The sequence below is a fragment of the Pelmatolapia mariae genome, linkage group LG16_19, assembly GCF_036321145.2.
Source record: "Pelmatolapia mariae isolate MD_Pm_ZW linkage group LG16_19, Pm_UMD_F_2, whole genome shotgun sequence".
Taxonomy (NCBI): Eukaryota; Metazoa; Chordata; class Actinopteri; order Cichliformes; family Cichlidae; genus Pelmatolapia; species Pelmatolapia mariae.
Window position 1 is genome coordinate 50,883,050 of NC_086241.1, and position 19,614 is coordinate 50,902,663.

General features: G+C 37.4%; 1 protein-coding gene across 1 annotated transcript; it reads left to right on the plus strand.

The window, feature by feature from the left end:
* The first annotated feature begins 951 nt into the window (after positions 1–951).
* On the plus strand, positions 952–18,746 carry ppm1aa (protein phosphatase, Mg2+/Mn2+ dependent, 1Aa). The gene is made up of 6 exons (XM_063500302.1): positions 952–1,326; positions 2,223–3,076; positions 3,177–3,294; positions 6,102–6,213; positions 6,335–6,392; positions 13,378–18,746. The coding sequence occupies exons 2-6, from the start codon at positions 2,240–2,242 to the stop codon at positions 13,405–13,407; spliced, it is 1,155 nt and encodes a 384-aa protein (XP_063356372.1). The 5' UTR covers positions 952–1,326; positions 2,223–2,239; the 3' UTR covers positions 13,408–18,746.
* Positions 18,747–19,614: the final 868 nt, after the last annotated feature.

Here is a 19,614-nt window from a genome sequence, read left to right on the forward strand (position 1 = left end):
CAAAATAAAACTATCGTGGGAAGTTTTATGGGAATGTTCTGTTTGTAGATGCCAGTTGCCATAAAGTTTCGGTTCTTACGTTTTAGATACTACATATAAAACAAAATTAATGAATTGCAGATAAAAATATTATGTAATATATAATCCCAGAAACATGTACATCTAAATGATTGCTAAATGTCAATGAAAAATAAACTTTTTCACAGGAATCATCTGAAAAGTAGAACTCATTTGTTTTGTGGTTGCACATATTATAGGTTATAAATTTCCTCGAAAATTCTTTGGAACAACAAATCAAATAAGAAAAAGATTGACTCATTTTTATGATTACACATATTGTAATCTAACTTTTTGGACAGACCTCACGAATTATACTTAGCAGCTAAACAAAACAATTTATGCATGCATGTTAGCCTTTATAATTGTTTATAATTTGCTGTGGGAATGTGGTGGAAACCTGACAGTTGTAAATTATTATAATAAATAAATAAATAAATAAATAAAGCAAGCGATTCAAGTGCATAAACACACCTATAATTCGACCTATTGGTGGCGCTGGAGAACATGGCGGGGGGAGGGGGGTAAAATAAAATAAAAAAGTAAAATTAATAAAAATAAAAATCAAGCAATGGTCACCATTAACTGTGCCACATTTCCCTTCTACAGACTGAAATTGCACAAGAAGCAGGAAATTGTGCAATAACGACATATTTTGACAGAAGCACTTATGCAGCCCGTTTGCAGGATTGCACTGAATTAATTGTCATTTTGTACGGGCTTGTTTATATCAGATTTGGAAGCCCGTGTTGTTGTGTACATGCTTTCCGAGCACGTTTCTGTGTAACAGCTGGAGCAGCCAGCCACAGATCTTTAGGAATGATGTCATGTTTTCGAATGCGCAACCTGCAACATCCGGGTCCTGTCTCTGTCGCTCCGTGCCGCTCAGGCTAACGTTAGCTAGCAAGTTGTCAGGCTGTCAAGTGGAGAGGCTGGGGCAGACGTTTCAGCTTCCCTTCCCCTGGCTTGGCCGCACAAACCTCCGGCCACCCCCCAAAAAGCCACGAGAAAATCCGTTTGAATATTCTCGCCAGCTGAGATAATGTAATGCATCACGGACGTACGCAAAGAGGGATCTCCGCACCTACACAATTTATATGCACCGAGTCTTGAGTGACGATTGCTCGCTGCTAACTGGCTAGCTACCTTAGCTAAACCGCCGTAAACCCCCTAGTTTCGTCGGTGTACCCTCTCTGGTGCGAACTGCGGCCAGTCGGTCATCGTCCCTGTTGTATCTTGCGCTGGTGTCGACTAGTATTTTGGTATTTGGTAAGTCATTAAATGTTTACTTTGTAGCCAGCAGCTGTTGAGGAACATTGGGCAGCCGTAGTTCTTAGCTGTGTTAGCATGTAGCAATTAGCAAGGCCAAGGGCTTTGCCTGCCTCAATATTATATTAGCGCACCACGGCAGGGAGGGAGGCCTGTCAGTTAGCTGTGAGGGACAAGGGTCAAGGCCCGTAAGTAGGCTAGGCTGTTTGTTTATTTCAGTTGTAGTCGGTACTGGCTGCAGAGCAAAGTTTCACACTAAACCCAGCAGCATTATTGAGCCTTAATAAACGTGATTATGGTGTAAACTAGTTCATCACAGCGTTAGAGTTGGTTTTGACCGATTTTATGTCTTGTGATGGTTATCTAGTCTGCTAGCTGGGGCTAGCGCTACAGGCGTGTAGCTGCAACTCTTTACTACCCCAGGTAGCTAGTATGGTGAAGTGGTCTGCATTGCGGAGGTCACAGTGGTTTAGTGGACTATCAAAATGAAAGTAAATAACTTAAAACGTTTCGTTACATTTATTGGTAAACTCTAGACAGCCAGTGGCCTGAGGGCGTTTCAGTCTGATCCACACCAGCAGTGTTCCTAATGTGTGGCCAAAATGTGCACACAAGTCTACTATTTTTAGACTAGTAGGGGCTGAACTCAACTCCAAGATGCTAATCTTTTGCCACAAATGGATCTAAGACGTGCTGTTAGTTTATTGATAGAATTGGTGCCTCTTTCTGGTTATTTCTTAGAAAACTCTTTTTCAGAAAATTAGTCAGATTTGTACTCGTTTTATGTTTTCACATTGTCATAATTAGACAACATGTATTGTTTTAGTTTCCAAATTGGGGCTTTGATTGGACTGCACTTTCTTATCAACGAATTTGTCATTTCTTTTGTGTTACAGGCTTTTAAAGGGACACAATGGGTGCATTTCTGGATAAACCAAAGATGGAAAAGTATAATTCCCATGGTGAAGGTAACAACCTGAGGTATGGGCTGAGCAGCATGCAGGGTTGGAGGGTTGAGATGGAGGATGCACACACAGCAGTAATTGGTCTGTCTCATGGTCTCGACCTGTGGTCATTCTTCGCTGTTTATGATGGGCATGCTGGCTCTCAGGTGGCCAAGTACTGCTGTGAGCACCTGCTGGAGCACATCACCAGCAACTCAGACTTCCAGAGTGCTCTTCAGGATGACCCCTGTGTGGACAGCGTGAAGAATGGTATCCGCACTGGGTTCTTGCAGATTGACGAACACATGCGAACCATCTCTGAGAAGAAGCACGGTGTGGACCGAAGTGGCTCCACTGCAGTGGGGGTGATGATTTCTCCAAGCCATATCTACTTCATCAACTGCGGCGACTCGCGTGGGCTCCTCAGCCGGGGCGGCACTGTGCACTTCTTCACACAGGATCACAAACCTAGCAACCCACTGGAAAAGGAAAGGATCCAGAACGCCGGTGGCTCAGTCATGATCCAGCGAGTTAATGGGTCCCTAGCAGTGTCCCGTGCTCTGGGAGACTTCGACTACAAATGCGTGCATGGAAAAGGCCCGACAGAGCAGCTTGTTTCTCCAGAGCCTGAAGTTTATGCAATAGAGAGAAGTGAGGGGGAAGATGAATTCATTATATTAGCTTGTGATGGCATCTGGGATGTCATGGCCAATGAAGAACTGTGTGACTTTGTGAGGTCAAGGCTAGAGGTTACGGATGATCTTGAAAAAGTCAGCAATGAAATTGTTGACACCTGCTTGTACAAGGTATGCCATCAACAAACCCTCTTCTGACACTTTGTTGAACTGTTTGGTACAATGGTTGATTTACATAAATTCTTGTTTGTTATCTTTGATTTCTTTGCAGGGAAGCCGGGACAATATGAGTGTTGTGCTAGTCTGCTTTCCTGGGGCCCCAAAGGTATCTTCAGAAGCAGTGAAACGAGAAGCTGAGCTGGACAAATATCTGGAGGCCAGAGTAGAAGGTAGTAAAAGCACTTTTGGTTGACATTATTATAGAGGAAAACATCAAGTTTACAAATGCTCATATATCTTACTTGTATTTAGAGGCAATGAAAAATGCAAAATCAAAGAGCAAAAACGGGAAGTGTTTTGTTTGTAATGTCTGTAGATTGGGTCTTAAATATCTGATATATTTAAGGTAGATATTTGAATCATACTGGATAGTGAAGCATTGAAACACCAAATGAAGGACTTCAAATTCATTGATTACAGTGAGACTGCCATTGACATCTTAAGTTTATTTGCGCATCTTGCACATGTATCAATAAAACAATATCTGACTAGTGATGTCAAGTCTCTCAAATGCTGCCAGTGATCATCATTTCCTTTTTACCCCCTAATGTTCTGGAAGTATTCAACCTTTAGATTAAAAAACCAAAACCAAAACAAACCAAAAAAACTTTAAGTGTAAAATAGGGTGTGAAACTTGGATCACGAAGGGTGTTGCTGACAGGTAAAGTAGGTTTTTCCCAGGCAAGATTTAAATTAACAGCCTATGAGTGTTGCATTATTTGTCTGAAAAGGATTTTTAAATTAAAACATTTTCTTTTTAGCAGTGTGGTAAAGCTGCTTGATTATGGCAAAAATCAAAATCACTATCATTTTGGTCAGCATTGTAATCTATTAACATAATTATTCATTAACTTAACAAACAACATACAATCACTGAAGGTTAAATTTAATATCTCAGATGGCAAATAGAGATTCCCCTGGCTGCTTTGCAAGGAGTCACAACAGCGGATGTATCCATATATTTAATCTGGCAGGTTTAAGCTCAGGATGCCCTTCCTGCCTTAAACCTTCCAGTGATTTGTCTCTCCCCCGGTTTTCAACTGAAGATATTTTGCATGTTAAGCAAATGCTTTAACCACTACACTATGGAGAAACAAATGCATTTTTAAAACGTTGGAAGTGGTGGAGGTTCATCTGATAATAGGTTAGTAAGTGATTTATGGTATTTTTGACCATAAAGATGATATCAAAAGGGCAACTATCAGTCCCTGTCTTTTTGCATCCACCACGGGGTGTTTGTGTGTGCAGATGGGGTCGAACAGAGTCACAGGTGGCAGTGGCCTTGGTTGGCAACAGGGAGACTGTTGCCTGATACTTAAAACATACCAGGGGAGGGATTCTAAAATACCTGTAGTGCAAAGCATCTGCAGAAAACGGTAATCCAGCCATAGGATCAACTATGGAAACCTTGGGACTTTTACTAACTTTGAAACAGATTGTTGATTGAGGGCTCTCATTGTGTTGCCTTGACTATAAACTCAGTAATAACCTTGAGCTTTTAGACAGGGGTTAAAAATGCACAGCCACAAATTAAATAGGAGCGTCTGATTTATAACAAAGACAATAAAAAAGACGAGTTTTGCAGAGAAAACAAATGCAAAAGAATAGTCAGTTTATCCAGTTATTTTGTTGTCACTGTTGGTGAAATTGCAGTCGAGATTCAAATTTGGTCCCAGTCCACCAATGTGGTATCCCAGTGGCAAGTAAAGGTAAAAAAACAGACAAGTGCTGCCAGCTACACCATCACCATTGGTGTAGCACCTGTTGGCATGATCCCTGAGCTTGTGTTCTGTTTGAGCATCAGTTGATGCTTCATTGCTATTTTGTAGAATTAAAAAAAAAAAGAAAAGTAGCAATTGCTGGTTGAGGTTATACCTGTTGTTGCGTCCCATCACGCAGCAATGGGTATTATAATTATAATAATAATAATAATAAAACCTGGATTTTAGGAAAATGCCTTGTACTTATTTCTTCTTCACTTTCCGAGCTACTGCCTAAAGGTTCTGTGAAAAGAAGCTGCTTTGGGTCATATAAGAAATCCCGGTAAAGTTTTGTACTCGCTAGCATAGTTACAACAGCTTTATACATTATTTACACAGGGCTTAGTTCTTCTCAACCTGACTAACCACTCAGCTTGTCTTGTGGCTTAGCAGCTGCAGGTAGAGAAATTTTAGATGCGCTTAAAGCAAAACAAACTCCAAAGTAAATATCGTCACTGCCCATGTTACCAAATATTAATGATAGCCTTTCAGTTTTAGATGGTAGAATGAACTTGTCTGGTTGCCAGTTGTTACATCTCTAATTAATATATCTAACATGACGTAACTTTGTATTTCTGAAGAGTTATTTACATAGCTGTTATATTTGCTCCTTAAACAAAATTGTGATTTCCTATAAGATGCCTCATAGAAGTCCAGGGCCAGTAATAATAAAAGATGATTGTCTTTTGTAGTTGATACCCTAGTAATGTCATTAATAGCAGAAGGCAGAGACAAACATATTTTTACGTGGACCTTTTTTTTTTTTTTTAAATAGTAGCAGTATTTACATTTCCAACATACCATGACATTCAGTATATGATTGTATTTATAAAAGACAAATAATTTATATCTTGTGCAAAGCTTAGGCTGAATGTAATAGATGAAAGTAGGCTTATTTAATTTTTTTCTACACTTACTATTAAAAGTAAGCATCAAAGTTAGCAATATTTTATTTAGTTGGGATGACCCTTTTGTGGCCTCTGTGTTACATCAGGGAAGAAGTATTACTATGACAAAGCTTTTATTGTACATATATTCACACTTAAACAACTGTGATTTGGTCTAAATTGGATAATGTTAATCTTGTTAGTTTGTTATCCTCCTTGTACACATGGATATATAATATTTTAATTGCTCATATCAATTGTATATTTTTAGAAGTACTCTGGTGTTGTTTAAACAGAGCTGTAATCTAATCAAATTGTGTTTTCCAACAGAGATAATCAAAAAGCATGGGGATGAAGGTGTCCCGGATTTGGTCCACGTGATGCGGACGTTAGCATCTGAGAGCATCCCTAACCTTCCTCCTGGTGGGGAGCTGGCGAGCAAGTAAGTGATATTTGTGGTTAGAATGGAAGCTATGCTATTGTGACACTGGGTGTCATATGTATATATTTTTTCATTTTGAATGAAAACTAGCATTGATTTTTTTTTTTGCCTTCCCCCTCAGACGAAGTGTTATTGAAGCAGTGTACAACAAACTTATCCCGTATCGAAGTGATGACACAGTAAGTATTTTGCTTTAACTTCCTGCAGGTGTGCTTTCTTTGAAGTATGCATGCTTTTGTTTTCTTTAAGCACACTTGTACTAGTCCCATGCATGCTATAAATATTCAGAAAGGTAAAACAATGATATTGCCAAGAGATATTTTTCAAAATGCAGTCAGGGGAGAAAAAAATATGGATTGACTCAAGCAGTTCAGACAATTGTCATCAATGTTTATCTTAACTAAAACAAACAAACCATGAGCTAATTTCACCAATTAATGCAACTGAACTAAAAAAGAAGTCACTAATAAGTGTGGCATAAAAATGGTCCTCTTCAAACTGATTCAAAATGAACATTTCTCATAAGTCCTTTTCATACAAACAGGACTCAGAGCTTTTGCCCCTGTCCACTCAGATATTGTGCCTTTTATCAAATAGGCTCATTGAGTCAGCTACACGTATTAGTGCACATCATTTTGTCCTTGACAGTAAAAATTGTCCTCTGGTTCCTGTATTTCATGTTTGTGTAAGGAAGGTTTTTTAATTACTTAATTTACTTTCACATGGTAATTTCTTAAAAAAAAAACCCCTCAAACCTTTTGACTCACTTTTGCTAATTGATTAAATTGAGATTTGTTTTTCCAACCAGTTTACACAAAGATTTCTGTGTTCAGAGGGCACTAGGCTTCTTAGAAACTGTTACAGTCAACTTAAAGTGACATTCTACACTTTGTTCGTTCAGGCTTTTTTTAAGGGAATAGATCACCTTTGGTGCTATTTGCACTTTAAGATCTTCACAACTTGTTATCGTTCAGTTGTATACAGATGTATTCAAAACTCAGGGAGGAAGATGTGAAGTTAACTTAGATTATTTACAAAATCCCCCCCCCCTCCCCCGGGTCCCTCAATAACGAGTTTTCGCACCTCAATATATATCGATAAAGATGTGGTTTAACAACCATTAGAACAGGTTCCACGTCATTTTAGAAATAGGCCTGAAATATGACAGAAACCAGTCATTTCAGAGAAGAGAAACAAGGGATACCGCCAGTAAGTTTCCAAGGGGGACAAAGTTGATGAAGATAAAATCTGAGGTCTGTCCTGGCCTCCCAAAGACCGTCACTCCTTGTGTTAAGCAACTGTAATGTTGCTGTGTGTTGTTAGATTTGTTTGATAGATTGTAAAATTGTAATTATACCCGTTTTAATATCTTGTCTTTTTTCATGTATGCCTATACTGATCCATTGTTGAGATGCAGCTAAACTACTGTAGCACTGCAAAATTTAATATGATCATAAAGAGTGCTGCATAGAATGGATTGAGAGTGGACCAGGTTAACTGCCCCATCATTTTATAACACAATGATTATACATTTACATAATTACACTGCCAAATGGCATGCTGGGTAGGGTTAGCTGGCTGGTAGCAAAAGGGTCTGCTAGCACCTGAATAAACCTCTGTCACTACAGAACAGTGAGAAAATAGAGACATGATGAACCTATAGACTAAGTGACTCTTTAGAAACCTGTGCCAGGTTCATACTGTGACACTGCGAAATCTGATGGGAAAAAAATACAGTGATACTAAACTTCAGCAGTAGCTGTAACACATTATTTCACACTTCTAAATATAATAAAGTCATATAGGCTTACGTGGGAGGTAATTTATTATGTCTTAAAGGAAAATATGCACTGTCAGCCACTTCATTAGGTACACCTGTTAATGTAAATGTCTAATCAGTTGCATGGCTGCAACTGAGCATTTATTAAATTGCAGATCTACTGTCATCTTCCCACACAATCATCTTCAAAGTTTACAGAGAATGGTCAGAGAGAAAATATGCGGTGAGCACCAGTTTCTCTGGGTGAAAATGCATTGTCGATGCCAGAAATCAGAGGAGAATGAACTGATAAGAAGGTAACAGCAACTCAAAAAACCCCCACTTAGGACAAAGGTGGCACCTCAAACCATGGCACAGGTTTTCAACAGCAGTATGACCGCATACTGCTGTTGAAGACCTAAAGACCACACCATGTGCCACTCATGTCAGTTAAGAATGGGTAACTGAAGCTATAACTCACACAGGCTCACCAAAACTGGACAAAAACGTTGTCTGGTCTGACGAGTCTCCTGCAACAATGTTGCAATAATCAGATGGTAGGTCAGAATTCAGCAATTTAAAAAAAACACGAAAGCGCGGATCTCTCCTGCTTTGTATCAATGATTCAGGCTGCTGCTGGTGACATGGTTTGGGGATATTTTTTTGGCACCCTTTGGGTGCCTTAAGATGAACCCGAGCATTGTTTAAACACCACAGCCAGCTTAGCATTTTTACTGACCATGTCCACCCCTTTAATGACGATAGTGTAGCCAGCAAGATAACGTATCATGTGAAAAAGCTCAAATAATCTCAAACTAGTTTCTTGAAGATGACAATCAGTTAACTGCTTGCAAACAGCCTCCCCGGTCAACAGAACACAATATAACAGAGCACCTTTGGGATGTGGTGGAACAGGAGATTCACATCATGAATGGATAGCTGGCAAATCTGGAGCAACTGTGTGATGCTATCTTGTGAACATGGACCAAAATCTCTAATGAATATTTCCAGCAGCTTGTTGAATTTATACTATGAAGAATTCTGAAGGCAACAGGGATACAACCTAATGAAGTGGCTGGTGAGGGCATATATAAGTTTTGTCCATATTTATTTGTGATACACCTGAAGTACTACACAAATGCAGTCTGACTCTTTTTTTTTTTTTTTTAGGCATTAGTGTTTTTTTAAAGCTGCTTCTGATTTATTTTTTTTCTTTTTATGCTTTCATGTATTGAATTTGCTTCTGATATTCTGTCACACTGACCTTTTTTTTTAGATAAATTTCTTATCTAGAGAGATTTTTTTATTATAGCTCATGTAGCTTATGTGCTTTGTCTGAGTCATCCTTGTGGTCGTGATCCAAACTGCTAATATTCAATGGGTTTTTTTAAAACATTATTTATTTTTTGTTTAACAGCCATCAGTTTGAAGCTCTCAAAAAATTTCCTGCCTCTTAATTTTTCATATACAGGCTTCAAATAATTAACTATGATTTGACTGAAAATTTTCACTGTTAGATGTCAACCTTTATGAAGACTAAGATCTGCAATTGAACATTCTAATAGACTAATTATAAACTCCAGCAAAATAAAATCTAACAAAGTTTGAGGAGTTGAGTGTTTCATTAGGGCCTTTTAATTGAACCTGCTAGTAGTCATGTTAGAGAGTAAGGATGGTAAGGAAGTTTGTAATAATATCCCTGACAATATAGGAAAAAAAAAAAAAATTCCAGGATCCAGGATCGTGGTGCAACAATGGATATATATTTCTGTATATATGTGTATATATATATATATATATATATATATATACACACACACAAACACACATATATACATATATATATATATCTCATAGGACACACCCTATGTGGTGGGTTTTATGGAAATTTTATGCAACATCAAGGATTTGCATGACTACATAAATACACATCAAACTCAGATAAGTGTATTTTTATTATTTTATTAGTGTACACTGGAAATTGTGAGTTCAAAAATGTTATCTGTCGATGTTTTCAAAGTGCAACACATTTGAAATGTCGTTTTATAGGACTATGAATTAAAGTCTCATGTAGTTCCTAATATACATGAGAAGTAATTGTTTGGGCAATGTTTACCTTTGTCCATTTAAAGTGGACTAGTTGATGAGTCAAATATTTTTCTCTTGTTTTAAATGACTAGCAGATGAGTTGCCATGGATATCGTTAGTAAAAGCAGTAACAAAACTGCTTAACACTTGCACAATAACTAAAGTAACTTAACCTTGAAACCCTTTAGGAGGCTGAATAATATTGCCACATAATTGACTTGAGTTGAATTGGTTGAGATTTTTAGTCAGCTTCTTAAAGCCCTGCTTTTCCATTGAGAAACCCTAATCAGTGAATTCCATCCATCATTTTGCTCTTCCCGTCATATAGAGTGCAAATTAGAGGGTGCTCCAGTGATGCATGGTTGAGTCATTTGTTTACTTTTCGGTCACAAATTATGAGCTGTTAGCATCTCTTCCTCAAGTACCTTCATAGCCTGGTTGTATTCAACAGTGCCTCAAGTTATGAAACAAGCTTGGTGTTTCCAACTTTTAGTGGAAACTTTTTTCTTGTATGTTTTGCAGTGTACTTTGCAAAACATAGAAGGCACAAAGGAGATTGATGAAGTATGTTCTTTTTTTTACAAAATTGTTATCGGTGGCTGATGTGGACTTTTAGCTGTCAGACATGCCTGGGCTTGTGTAGTTAAGGTGTGTGCTAGAGAACAAATTCATGGTGTCCCTATATAGAAATTGTGATTTGACACTTGTTTTTTTTTTCATCATGTCAACATTGATACCAGTGTTGTCACAGATGGTATGGTACATCACAGCCCTGTTAGAAAGGTTTGTTAACTGCAGCCCTGTTATTCTGCTATAAGTAAGTATTGTGTAAAACCACAGTGTGTAACTATAGTCTGTAGGAAAGGATGTCAGGCAGTCGGGAACACTTTAACTGCCTGCAGTTTTGTTTGACTGTGACTGACCTTGGGGAGGCTATGGTAGCTATGTTCTATTGTAATGCTAATGACTGTATCCGGATACGAAATTATCGCATTTAACTACTGCTGTTAGTTTCTTTGAATCCAAATCTGCACTTGTTTTATTTATTCATTTATTTTTTATTATTACTACATTGTGGTGCACAGCAGGGAGGATGATGGCAGACGAGCTATATCTCAGAGCTAGATCATGTAGGTAATTTTGGAAACACTAACAGTAATAATAATAATGGCATTTTAAATAGCAGGGGTAATCTAATTTGAGACATCTTGTACTGCTTTTGGCATCCTCGAGGCATTTTTCTCGTTTTCAGAAAAATTTCTGTATGGCTCTGCATCACATAATTACCCAATTTTGTGTGGTTTTGCTAAGATAAAACCATATCAGAAAGCCGCCATTAGTAATATTGACAAAAATATAACGGCATAACAGACTTATTTAATACAGTAGTCACAATATATTCTCAGTGCATCATATCCATAAAGAAATGTGTAAAATCTAATAATTAACCCTTAAGTTTAAACATTTAAAAATAAAAGTTTAAAGAAAAATCAAATCTCTAGATGTTATAAACAAAAGTGTGTGTATTGCACATATTTTTTCCCCCCCTGTAGGAACTTGGTCAGATTTCTCTTGAAGTGAAAGAAAAACAATTAGATTTTTTCAAAGTTCAAGGTCCCTTTGACCTTGCAAAACCTAATGGATCGTTCTGAAGAGCTCATTATATTCAAATGTAGTACTGTAATAGGATGACATCGTTACAACAAGTCAGTTTGTGAAACTTCTTCCTACTTATATAATTCACAATCAACTATTAGTCGTATTATTAAAAAGTGCGAGCGTTTAGGAACAACACAAACTCATCTATGAAGTGGCAGACTGCTTCATAACTGCAATGCAGTACTCTAGTTTTTCATAGTAGATTACTTAAAATATTGCAATATCAGACATGCGAATAGATAAAGATTTTAATGGTACTGCTACTCTTATTGGTATTGTGACCAAGTACTTTACCTGTACTCTAACTAATTTTAGTGAAAACATTTGAACCATACAATTGGGCAATCAAAACACAGGCGCACTAGAGTACACTAGGCACTAGAGTAGGGGTGTCAAAACATAGGGCCCAGATGGTCTCTAATCTGGCCCACTGAATACGATTTTTTTGAAAAATGTGAAGGAGTGCATCGATTTTAAACTTAAGTGTATTTTCATAAGTTTTAAAGCCTTTCCTGTCAAAGTTAAGTAATAGATAAACAATTAAATGACAGAAAAGTTTTTGCTTTTCACTACCTACTGTGGAAATATCTCCTGTCTAGGCACTGAGCTAGCTTACATTTTTCTGTAATTTTACACATTTGTTATGTAGCAAAACTTACTGTTGAAGGTGCACTTCTTTTCCTCATATTAAGACTTCTCAGGGATTAAATGCGTTACATGTTGTTATACTGATAGAAAGGGGAGTTTCACTGGTCTCGCCCACTTTAGTTAAGTGATGTCAAACCCATTTTACATTACAAAACACTTTGATCCTCACAGTCAGTGTGCTGTGTTTCCTTCGTATCTTATGCACTTTCAGTAGATGTTTTAGCAGACTGCCCTTGTTTCTTATCTTAGATGCATAGAGCTTGCCACACTTGTTGCACTCATTATCGGCTTCAACTGTGGTGCAGCGCAGCGACTTGTGTGTATTGCGCAATGCTACAGCCCATGCCACTCACATACATACTGCAAGGGGGACAAAAGTATATTGTATGAATGCATAGTGGAAGAATGTTTTAATCGTATTGCAAATAAGAAATAGAGCCAGTGGTATAAAATGTGGAAGGCTACACTATAGCCATCATCTGTGATAAATGGGAAAACCAGCAGAGCAGAAACTGTAACATTAGAGCTTATCATCTTTCATGATTGAGATTCGTGATTTGTTTAATGGCAGTGTTGCTCACTAAATTTGGCAGTTGTTACTTCCATTAGCAACGAAGACATTCATAAATGAAGCCCTAGCTTTGATTTTAGATTAGTTTTAAACTTTAGGATTCTTAGAAGTTCCAGAATTTGCATCAGTATTGTGATGTTGTAAAGTGAATCTTCCTCAGTTGAAGTTTAACTTCAGGCATAACAACAACAGGACAACAAGCTAGCCTTATAAACCAAAATCACATATGACACTTGTCAGCCATATCAGTAATGAATTTTCTGTGAAGATTTTATATTGTTATTTTATGTACTTGATACTTTTTACATATCTTTTATTTCACTGTAATTATATTGGCATCAATTTTTACATATCTCTATGCACTCTTGGTCTTATGGAGTTCTGATGGATGTAAAGCCAGAGTCTGAAGGGTTTTTCCTTCCTCTCCTCTCTTATCAAGGACTCTGCATCCACAGATGACATGTGGTAACACAACCTCCTACCACTAACACAGCATAGAGTTTACAAACCACCATCCTCTCAAGACCCACAGCAGCTCAGCTCAGCAGTCACTCTCCGTCACTCTGAGCTTTTGGTTTCTAAGAAGGGAATTTCATGGGAGGAGGAGGCGGAGGAGGAAGAGGAGATGCATGCACACAAACCTGGAACAGTGCAGCACCGGTCCACTCTGGAGTTCAGGATCCCCGCTGTCTTGTCTCCCCTTTATGTTCACCCACCTAAATATTCTCCTCTAAAGTAATCCATAACAAGTGAGTCCACAAAGTTTTCTTCCATTTTGTTAAATAATCTGCTTAAGTAGTAAGATTTCCCCCCCCCTTTTTTTTTTCCTTTCTGTTTTTTTTTTTGTTTGTTTTTTTTGCTGTAATTAATTTGATTCACATTTCCTTGTGTGTATTTGTATATTTCTGTTTTTGTGAAGTGCAATTGTCCTGTACAAACAGCCTGTATTTAATGCAGCTTGATTTTAAGTTAAAAAATGAAAGAAATGGAAAAAGAGAACCTTTTATGCACTATCTGCCTTTTCCTGCTCTTCTGGAATTCTAACAAATGTCTATTCAGTGAATATTATCGCTTGTCCTCCAGGCACAATGTCTCTGCGCTTTTATTTCTCTCTTTTTTTTTTTTGTTTTTGTTTTTGTTTTTTTTTCCTCCTCCAATTAGTCTATGCTCCTTTTTAAGAAACGGGTAAATTGTATAGTTGACAGCACAGTAAGCTCTATATCAAACCATTTGAGTCCTAATTATTTTCCCCTGTGCTTTTTTTTTTTTTTTTTTTTTTAAATTGTATTTTACTTTTGTAAGTAGTTTTCTGTACATGCTCAAATAATAATGGCAAGGTGTTTCTCAATCAAGTATGAAGTGGAATTTTATTTTTCTTCATTTTTGAGAGGTATCTGATGGGTCCCATGTTAACGTGTTTGTCTGTAGATACTTGCAAGCGTGCTTGGGTGTTTGTGTGCACATGTGTTGGTAAAATGCAGATTTGGATGTGCAGCTCAGATTTCAATTTGGCATGGTGTTTTGGACAAACTAGGCTGGAGTTCAAGGGAAGTGCTCTCCCCTTACTTGTTTTCAGCCCCCTCCCCCCCTTTTTTCCCCAGCCAGTGTTTCATATCAGCTCAACACAGGCTTCATTATTTCTAATTCCAAACAACATTGGACAGCAGAGTTTACATCTTACCCTGTTTGATCTTAAACTGTATCTATCAGAACCTGAGATGAAACTAGTAATTCAGTTGAAATGTTTGGAGGTTATTCAGGTTTACACATCCCATCGTGTCATATTTAAATATCAATTTGTAAATGTAGATGAATACCAGTGACCACTGTGGGTGCCATATTTTTCTTTTTTCTTTTTAAATTACACCTTCAGCTTCAGTCGGCCTATGCCAAGCCCCCCATTAGATGCAGTTTTTGTATGTGTTGCAAATATGTTTGAGCTTCTTCATTTTACATCTGATTAAGATCTGTTTGTTGTGAACAGTTTAAGCACTGAACAAAATTTTGCATTGGCAATTTGAAAATAGAAGAAACTGCTGGCTCTAAAACTTACGAGGCTTTCTTTTGGGCATTCAGAACAAGAACAAATCTGCTAACGAAGCTTTCTTGTTGTGCGGCGCCTTTTTTATTCCCATTAGTTTCTTCTCCAGTTAAAAACTCTCACCACGACACTGCAAGGCACAGCACAATACAGTTTGCTGCTATTGTGTTAGATCTGTGGGTTAACACCCCCGCCCCACCCCCCTGTAAAGATAGTCGCTAACTAAATCTGTATTTAACACACACAGTTGATATATTTCTCGAAGAGAAATTGTTTTATTTCAAATTTATTTTCTGGCATTTTGTGTGTGTGTGTTGCATTGTTGGAAACTTATGTATGTGTGTATATATTTTCAGCTAAGTTTTTAAGGAATAAATCATGTTGCTTGAGCTAGGTATTTTTTTTCTTTTCTTTTTTTTTCTTCTTATCTCGTTTGTCTTCAGGTGGTTGGTTAAATTTTTGTGTTTGACCAAGTTTTCCATTTAATCCATTTGGTGTTCCTGTGATTCATACTGAATGGTTCCAAATATATGAAATACAAAGTAATTATGTACTAAATTTATAGTCCTTGATTTATCACAATGACAATCCTAACCATTTCAGTACATTTAGATTTGGCTAATTATTAAGAGGAAAAAAAGAAAGACTAACTTTGATAATGATCCTAAGCTACTTTCTAATATACTTAATGTGGCAAATAATGCCAAAGAACCCCGAGGTTTTATAAAGCCCGCATCACAAGTAAAACTAGCTATAAATATTTACTTATTGGACTAACTGTAGTTTATTTTTCTTAGTTTTGGTTGGTTGCTTTTTAAAGGTGCTCTGTGGAGTTTTTGATCATTGGTTGAAAAGAAATCTATAAGCAGGTCCTCGCACTGCAAGTGCACACTTTAGAGGGACAAAATGTGCAAGAAATGTCCATGAGGTGATGTGAAATGCACTTTTGCTGACTGCAGGGGGCAGTAATTTGTATATCAACAAGTGGTGTCATAGTAATGTGACATAATGGCCCTTTCACATAGAAATTTGCATTCGTTTATGCTAGTGGCCGAGTGAATGGCCCGAAATTTGTGTTTCGCTGATCGCTGCACACCCTGTAATTCTGCAGGGTTTTTTTTGTTTTGTTTTGTTTTTATCGTGCGGAACAGGCAAGTTTTCCGTCGCTGCATTTTGCCTGTCGCGTAGGGAATCGTGCAAACAGCAATATCCGAGTGCAGCTGTGATGCTGTCGCACATGTGAAGGGCCTTTTAGAGTGCCAAAGAACCATTAAAATACTCCAAAACCAGATGATGATTTTAGGGAATGAAGCCTAGGAAAATATGATTTTATGAAAAAGTTTGATAGGCCTTAAAGCAAAAATGAATTTGCTAAGACGTGTTGAATGTACCTTTACTGAGAGACTCCATAGTGTACCTTTAACCAGTAATCCTACAAAAGTATGACAACCATCAAAAGATTTGCTGAAGTGGCAGCTAACTCAAGTAGGAAATCTGTGTGTTTGCATGAAGATGTGGTTTCACTGAATGTTCCTTCCCTTTATTAAAATCAAGTTGCAACAAAAGACAAACAGCAGAGTAAAAATGTTTCATTTCCATCTTTTTGGTTTTAAAATTAAGAGTTGTATTTCTGCTAGTATGATACCGTAATACTTGTAAACCTGCTGTACTCAGTTGAAAATACTTCAGTTTATTCAGTGGATTAGATTTTTTTTTTTTATTCTTATTTTTTTGTGTGGAGCAGTTCATATTTAATCTGTAAGCTATTTATTTTTGCTCTGCATAGCTTGTATTTTTTTTTAAGTGCACTAAGTGTCTCTTACCTAACAACTGTCAGCACCCAGCTGCTTGTTGCAATCCTGGTAGGTATTTCTAACTTTGGTAATTTTCTCTTCAAGCCTAGTGATGAACAAACATTTTTCTTTGTATGTTGAGACAGTTGACAAAACTCATGCTCCTGTGTTTTCACATGAATAATTTAAAGCTAATGTCGTGGCCCTTAAATTTTGCTTGTTATCCACTTCCTACAGTAGAAATGCACCTTTCAATATTCAGAATAGCTGTAGCTGAAATGTTGTGAGATACTAAGAGTGGCCCGTCTATAATTTGTCCTCATGTGCATGTTTTAAACTATTGCAAATTTCCATTGCACCCCTGTTATTTCCCCCAAAACCTGAACAAAAATTATTCCAAGCATATATTGTTTTTTATTTTTCCATTACCTTAAATACCTCGTGATCTCAATAGTAAGTGTTTTTGTCTTTAGTTCAGCAGTTACTTTTAATTAGAGCCTTTCCTTATTGTTTTTTTCCCTAGAGCCCATTACTTTAACACTGGTCTGTTTGATTGGGATAAGGTTATACTCATGTACAGTATTTGCCTGAATTGTGCTGATGTTAACAAATAAGAGTAACGATTGAAGAAACTACTGGAAAAGACAACCTGTTTTAGTAAGTAGGAACACTATCAGCCTTGTCCTGTAAAGCTCCCCCTCAACCCCAGCCAATGCCCTCAAACACTCACCCGTGTAATTTCAGCTTCTCGTGCACTTGTGTGATGCTCACTTAGCTCAAATCTGTAATTGTATTGAGTTCAGGGTTTTAAACGTGAGGTGTGTGAGAAAATAAGTGTGACTATACATGACGAGTCATATGCACTGATCCTCTATATAATCAGCTTTTGTTTTCTTCTTCTTTTCAGAAAATTGTTATTGTATTAAAAAAAAAAAAAAAAAGATTATAGAGCTATTTACAGAGTTACTTTGGTTGCCTGGAATGCATCCTGTATATTCTTGTACAGAGGATTACCTGGCAGAAGCTGAAGAGATTTTAAAAGCTTGCGCCCTCTTGTGCATATTTATGTACCTCAGTTGTGGCGTTTACTGTGTGACCCTTAGTGGTGGTGGTTTATTCGTCCCCTTACAGGACGTGCTGAGCCTCGCTTTGACCTTTTTTTTCTCTCTTTTCTTTTTTTTTCTCAGCTCATAAATAAGCTCACCGATTTGCCTTACCCAAACTCACATTGCCCCCCTAAAGTACTTGTCCAACAAAACACTACGAGGAGGAGTAATGCTGCTAACATTACACTCTCAGAAAATGAAATCTGTCCATTTTAAGGTACTTAAGCTATCAGCAAAGTGACTTTGCCGGGTTGTCACCAGTTAGAACTTTTCAACCTTTGCAGGTTTGTTTGGTTTTTCTTCTCTCCATGTTACTGTATCAAATCTGTGTCATGAAAGCTTATTTAATTTCCACTGCAGATGATGTCATACTTTCAACAAATGCAAGTGTTTTAACATGGTAACCTCGTAAGCATTCAAAATGTGCATACATACATTAATGTCTGCTCTATTTATGATTACATTCAAGAATAGCTTTAGAGTGCTGTAGTTAAGTATTGTCAGTGTTGATTCAAATGCTTCTCAGAGGCCTCTGTGAGTGATTTTACAAAGTTCAATAACTGTATATTTTGTATTATGTTCTAGCTCCAAAGGAATGGCGGGAAAAAAAGAAATGTGTTTAAAAAAAAGAAAAGAAAAAAAAAGCTTTGCTCCCTGAACTAAATTGTACTATTTGTGTTGTCGATTGAACAAATTGCATTCCTTGCTTGTGAATAGATGCATTTTTCTCCCTGCTACTCAAATTTTCTTCCCCCCTCCCCCCCACCTATTTCCCTCCCTCCTTTCTTTCATTTTTTAGCCTTTGAAGTTTGAATAAAATTTCTAGTTTGCAGAATGTATTACTAAATAAATGGGTTGTCATCTTGTACCTCTCATTTAATCACTTTTATCTGTCGGGGCCTGTTGTCCGAATGACACGTTCCCTGCAGTTAGATTATGTAATGCCAAACATTTTATTAAAAGGTGTCTCAGCTGTGAAAGTGAAGGGTTACACGAAAAATCGGGAACAACATGCTTAATAAAAGAAAATCAGATGAGTTCATCATTTTTTTTCTTTTTTCTGTGTGTCCATGAAACCCAGTGTTTTCCTCATCCAGATGTGAGATGCCTTCACAACAGCTGTATGTGTTGTTAATCTGGATTCTCTGAATATTGCCTGGTATTTATTTATTTTTTTAGGAAAATCTAATCCTTAGCTCTGTCAAAGTGTAATGACAGTGTACATTCAACTTAATGCCTCAGTTTGTGTATTGCTACATGCTTTGAGCTGTGATCTCCAAAGCACAAGGATGTCGCAGACTGGCAGTGTCAAAGTTGTTTCTTTCTCAACGCCTTTTCTGCCGGGGTGTGGTGAAAGCAGCATGTACTGTAAGGGGCTTGATCTCAGAGAATGGCCAGGCCAGTCCACGACAACTGGGATTAAGAACCGCGGGAGGGATTACTTTAAATGTCAACATAATGTCAGGAGCTGTGCTAGAAGGTCAAACGTTCAAATGGTGCTCAGTGGCAAGCAGTTAATAGATCAGGCACAATTTGGATTGTTGTGGCTCCTGTGATGAATTGACTAGCACGCTCAAACAAGCTAGAACATGCTTCCCAAATAATATCCATAGAAGGAAGAACTATTAATATTTTGTCTAAATGATTGTTATGAGAAAGACAGAATATGATTTCTAATTTCTAGACTTTTCCAGTGCCATAGATAAATTAGATCGTTTAGAAAGTACATACAATGC

What these genes read in the sequence shown, in the direction of transcription:
- ppm1aa (XM_063500302.1), top strand. Translation starts at nt 2,240, where the DNA reads ATGGGTGCATTTCTGGATAAACCAAAGATGGAAAAGTATAATTCCCAT. An exon ending in TCTGGAGGCCAGAGTAGAAG is followed by an intron (nt 3,295 to 6,101) that starts GTAGTAAAAGCA and finishes GTTTTCCAACAG; the next exon opens with AGATAATCAAAAAGCATGGG. An exon ending in CGTATCGAAGTGATGACACA is followed by an intron (nt 6,393 to 13,377) that starts GTAAGTATTTTG and finishes TCTCTTATCAAG; the next exon opens with GACTCTGCATCCACAGATGA.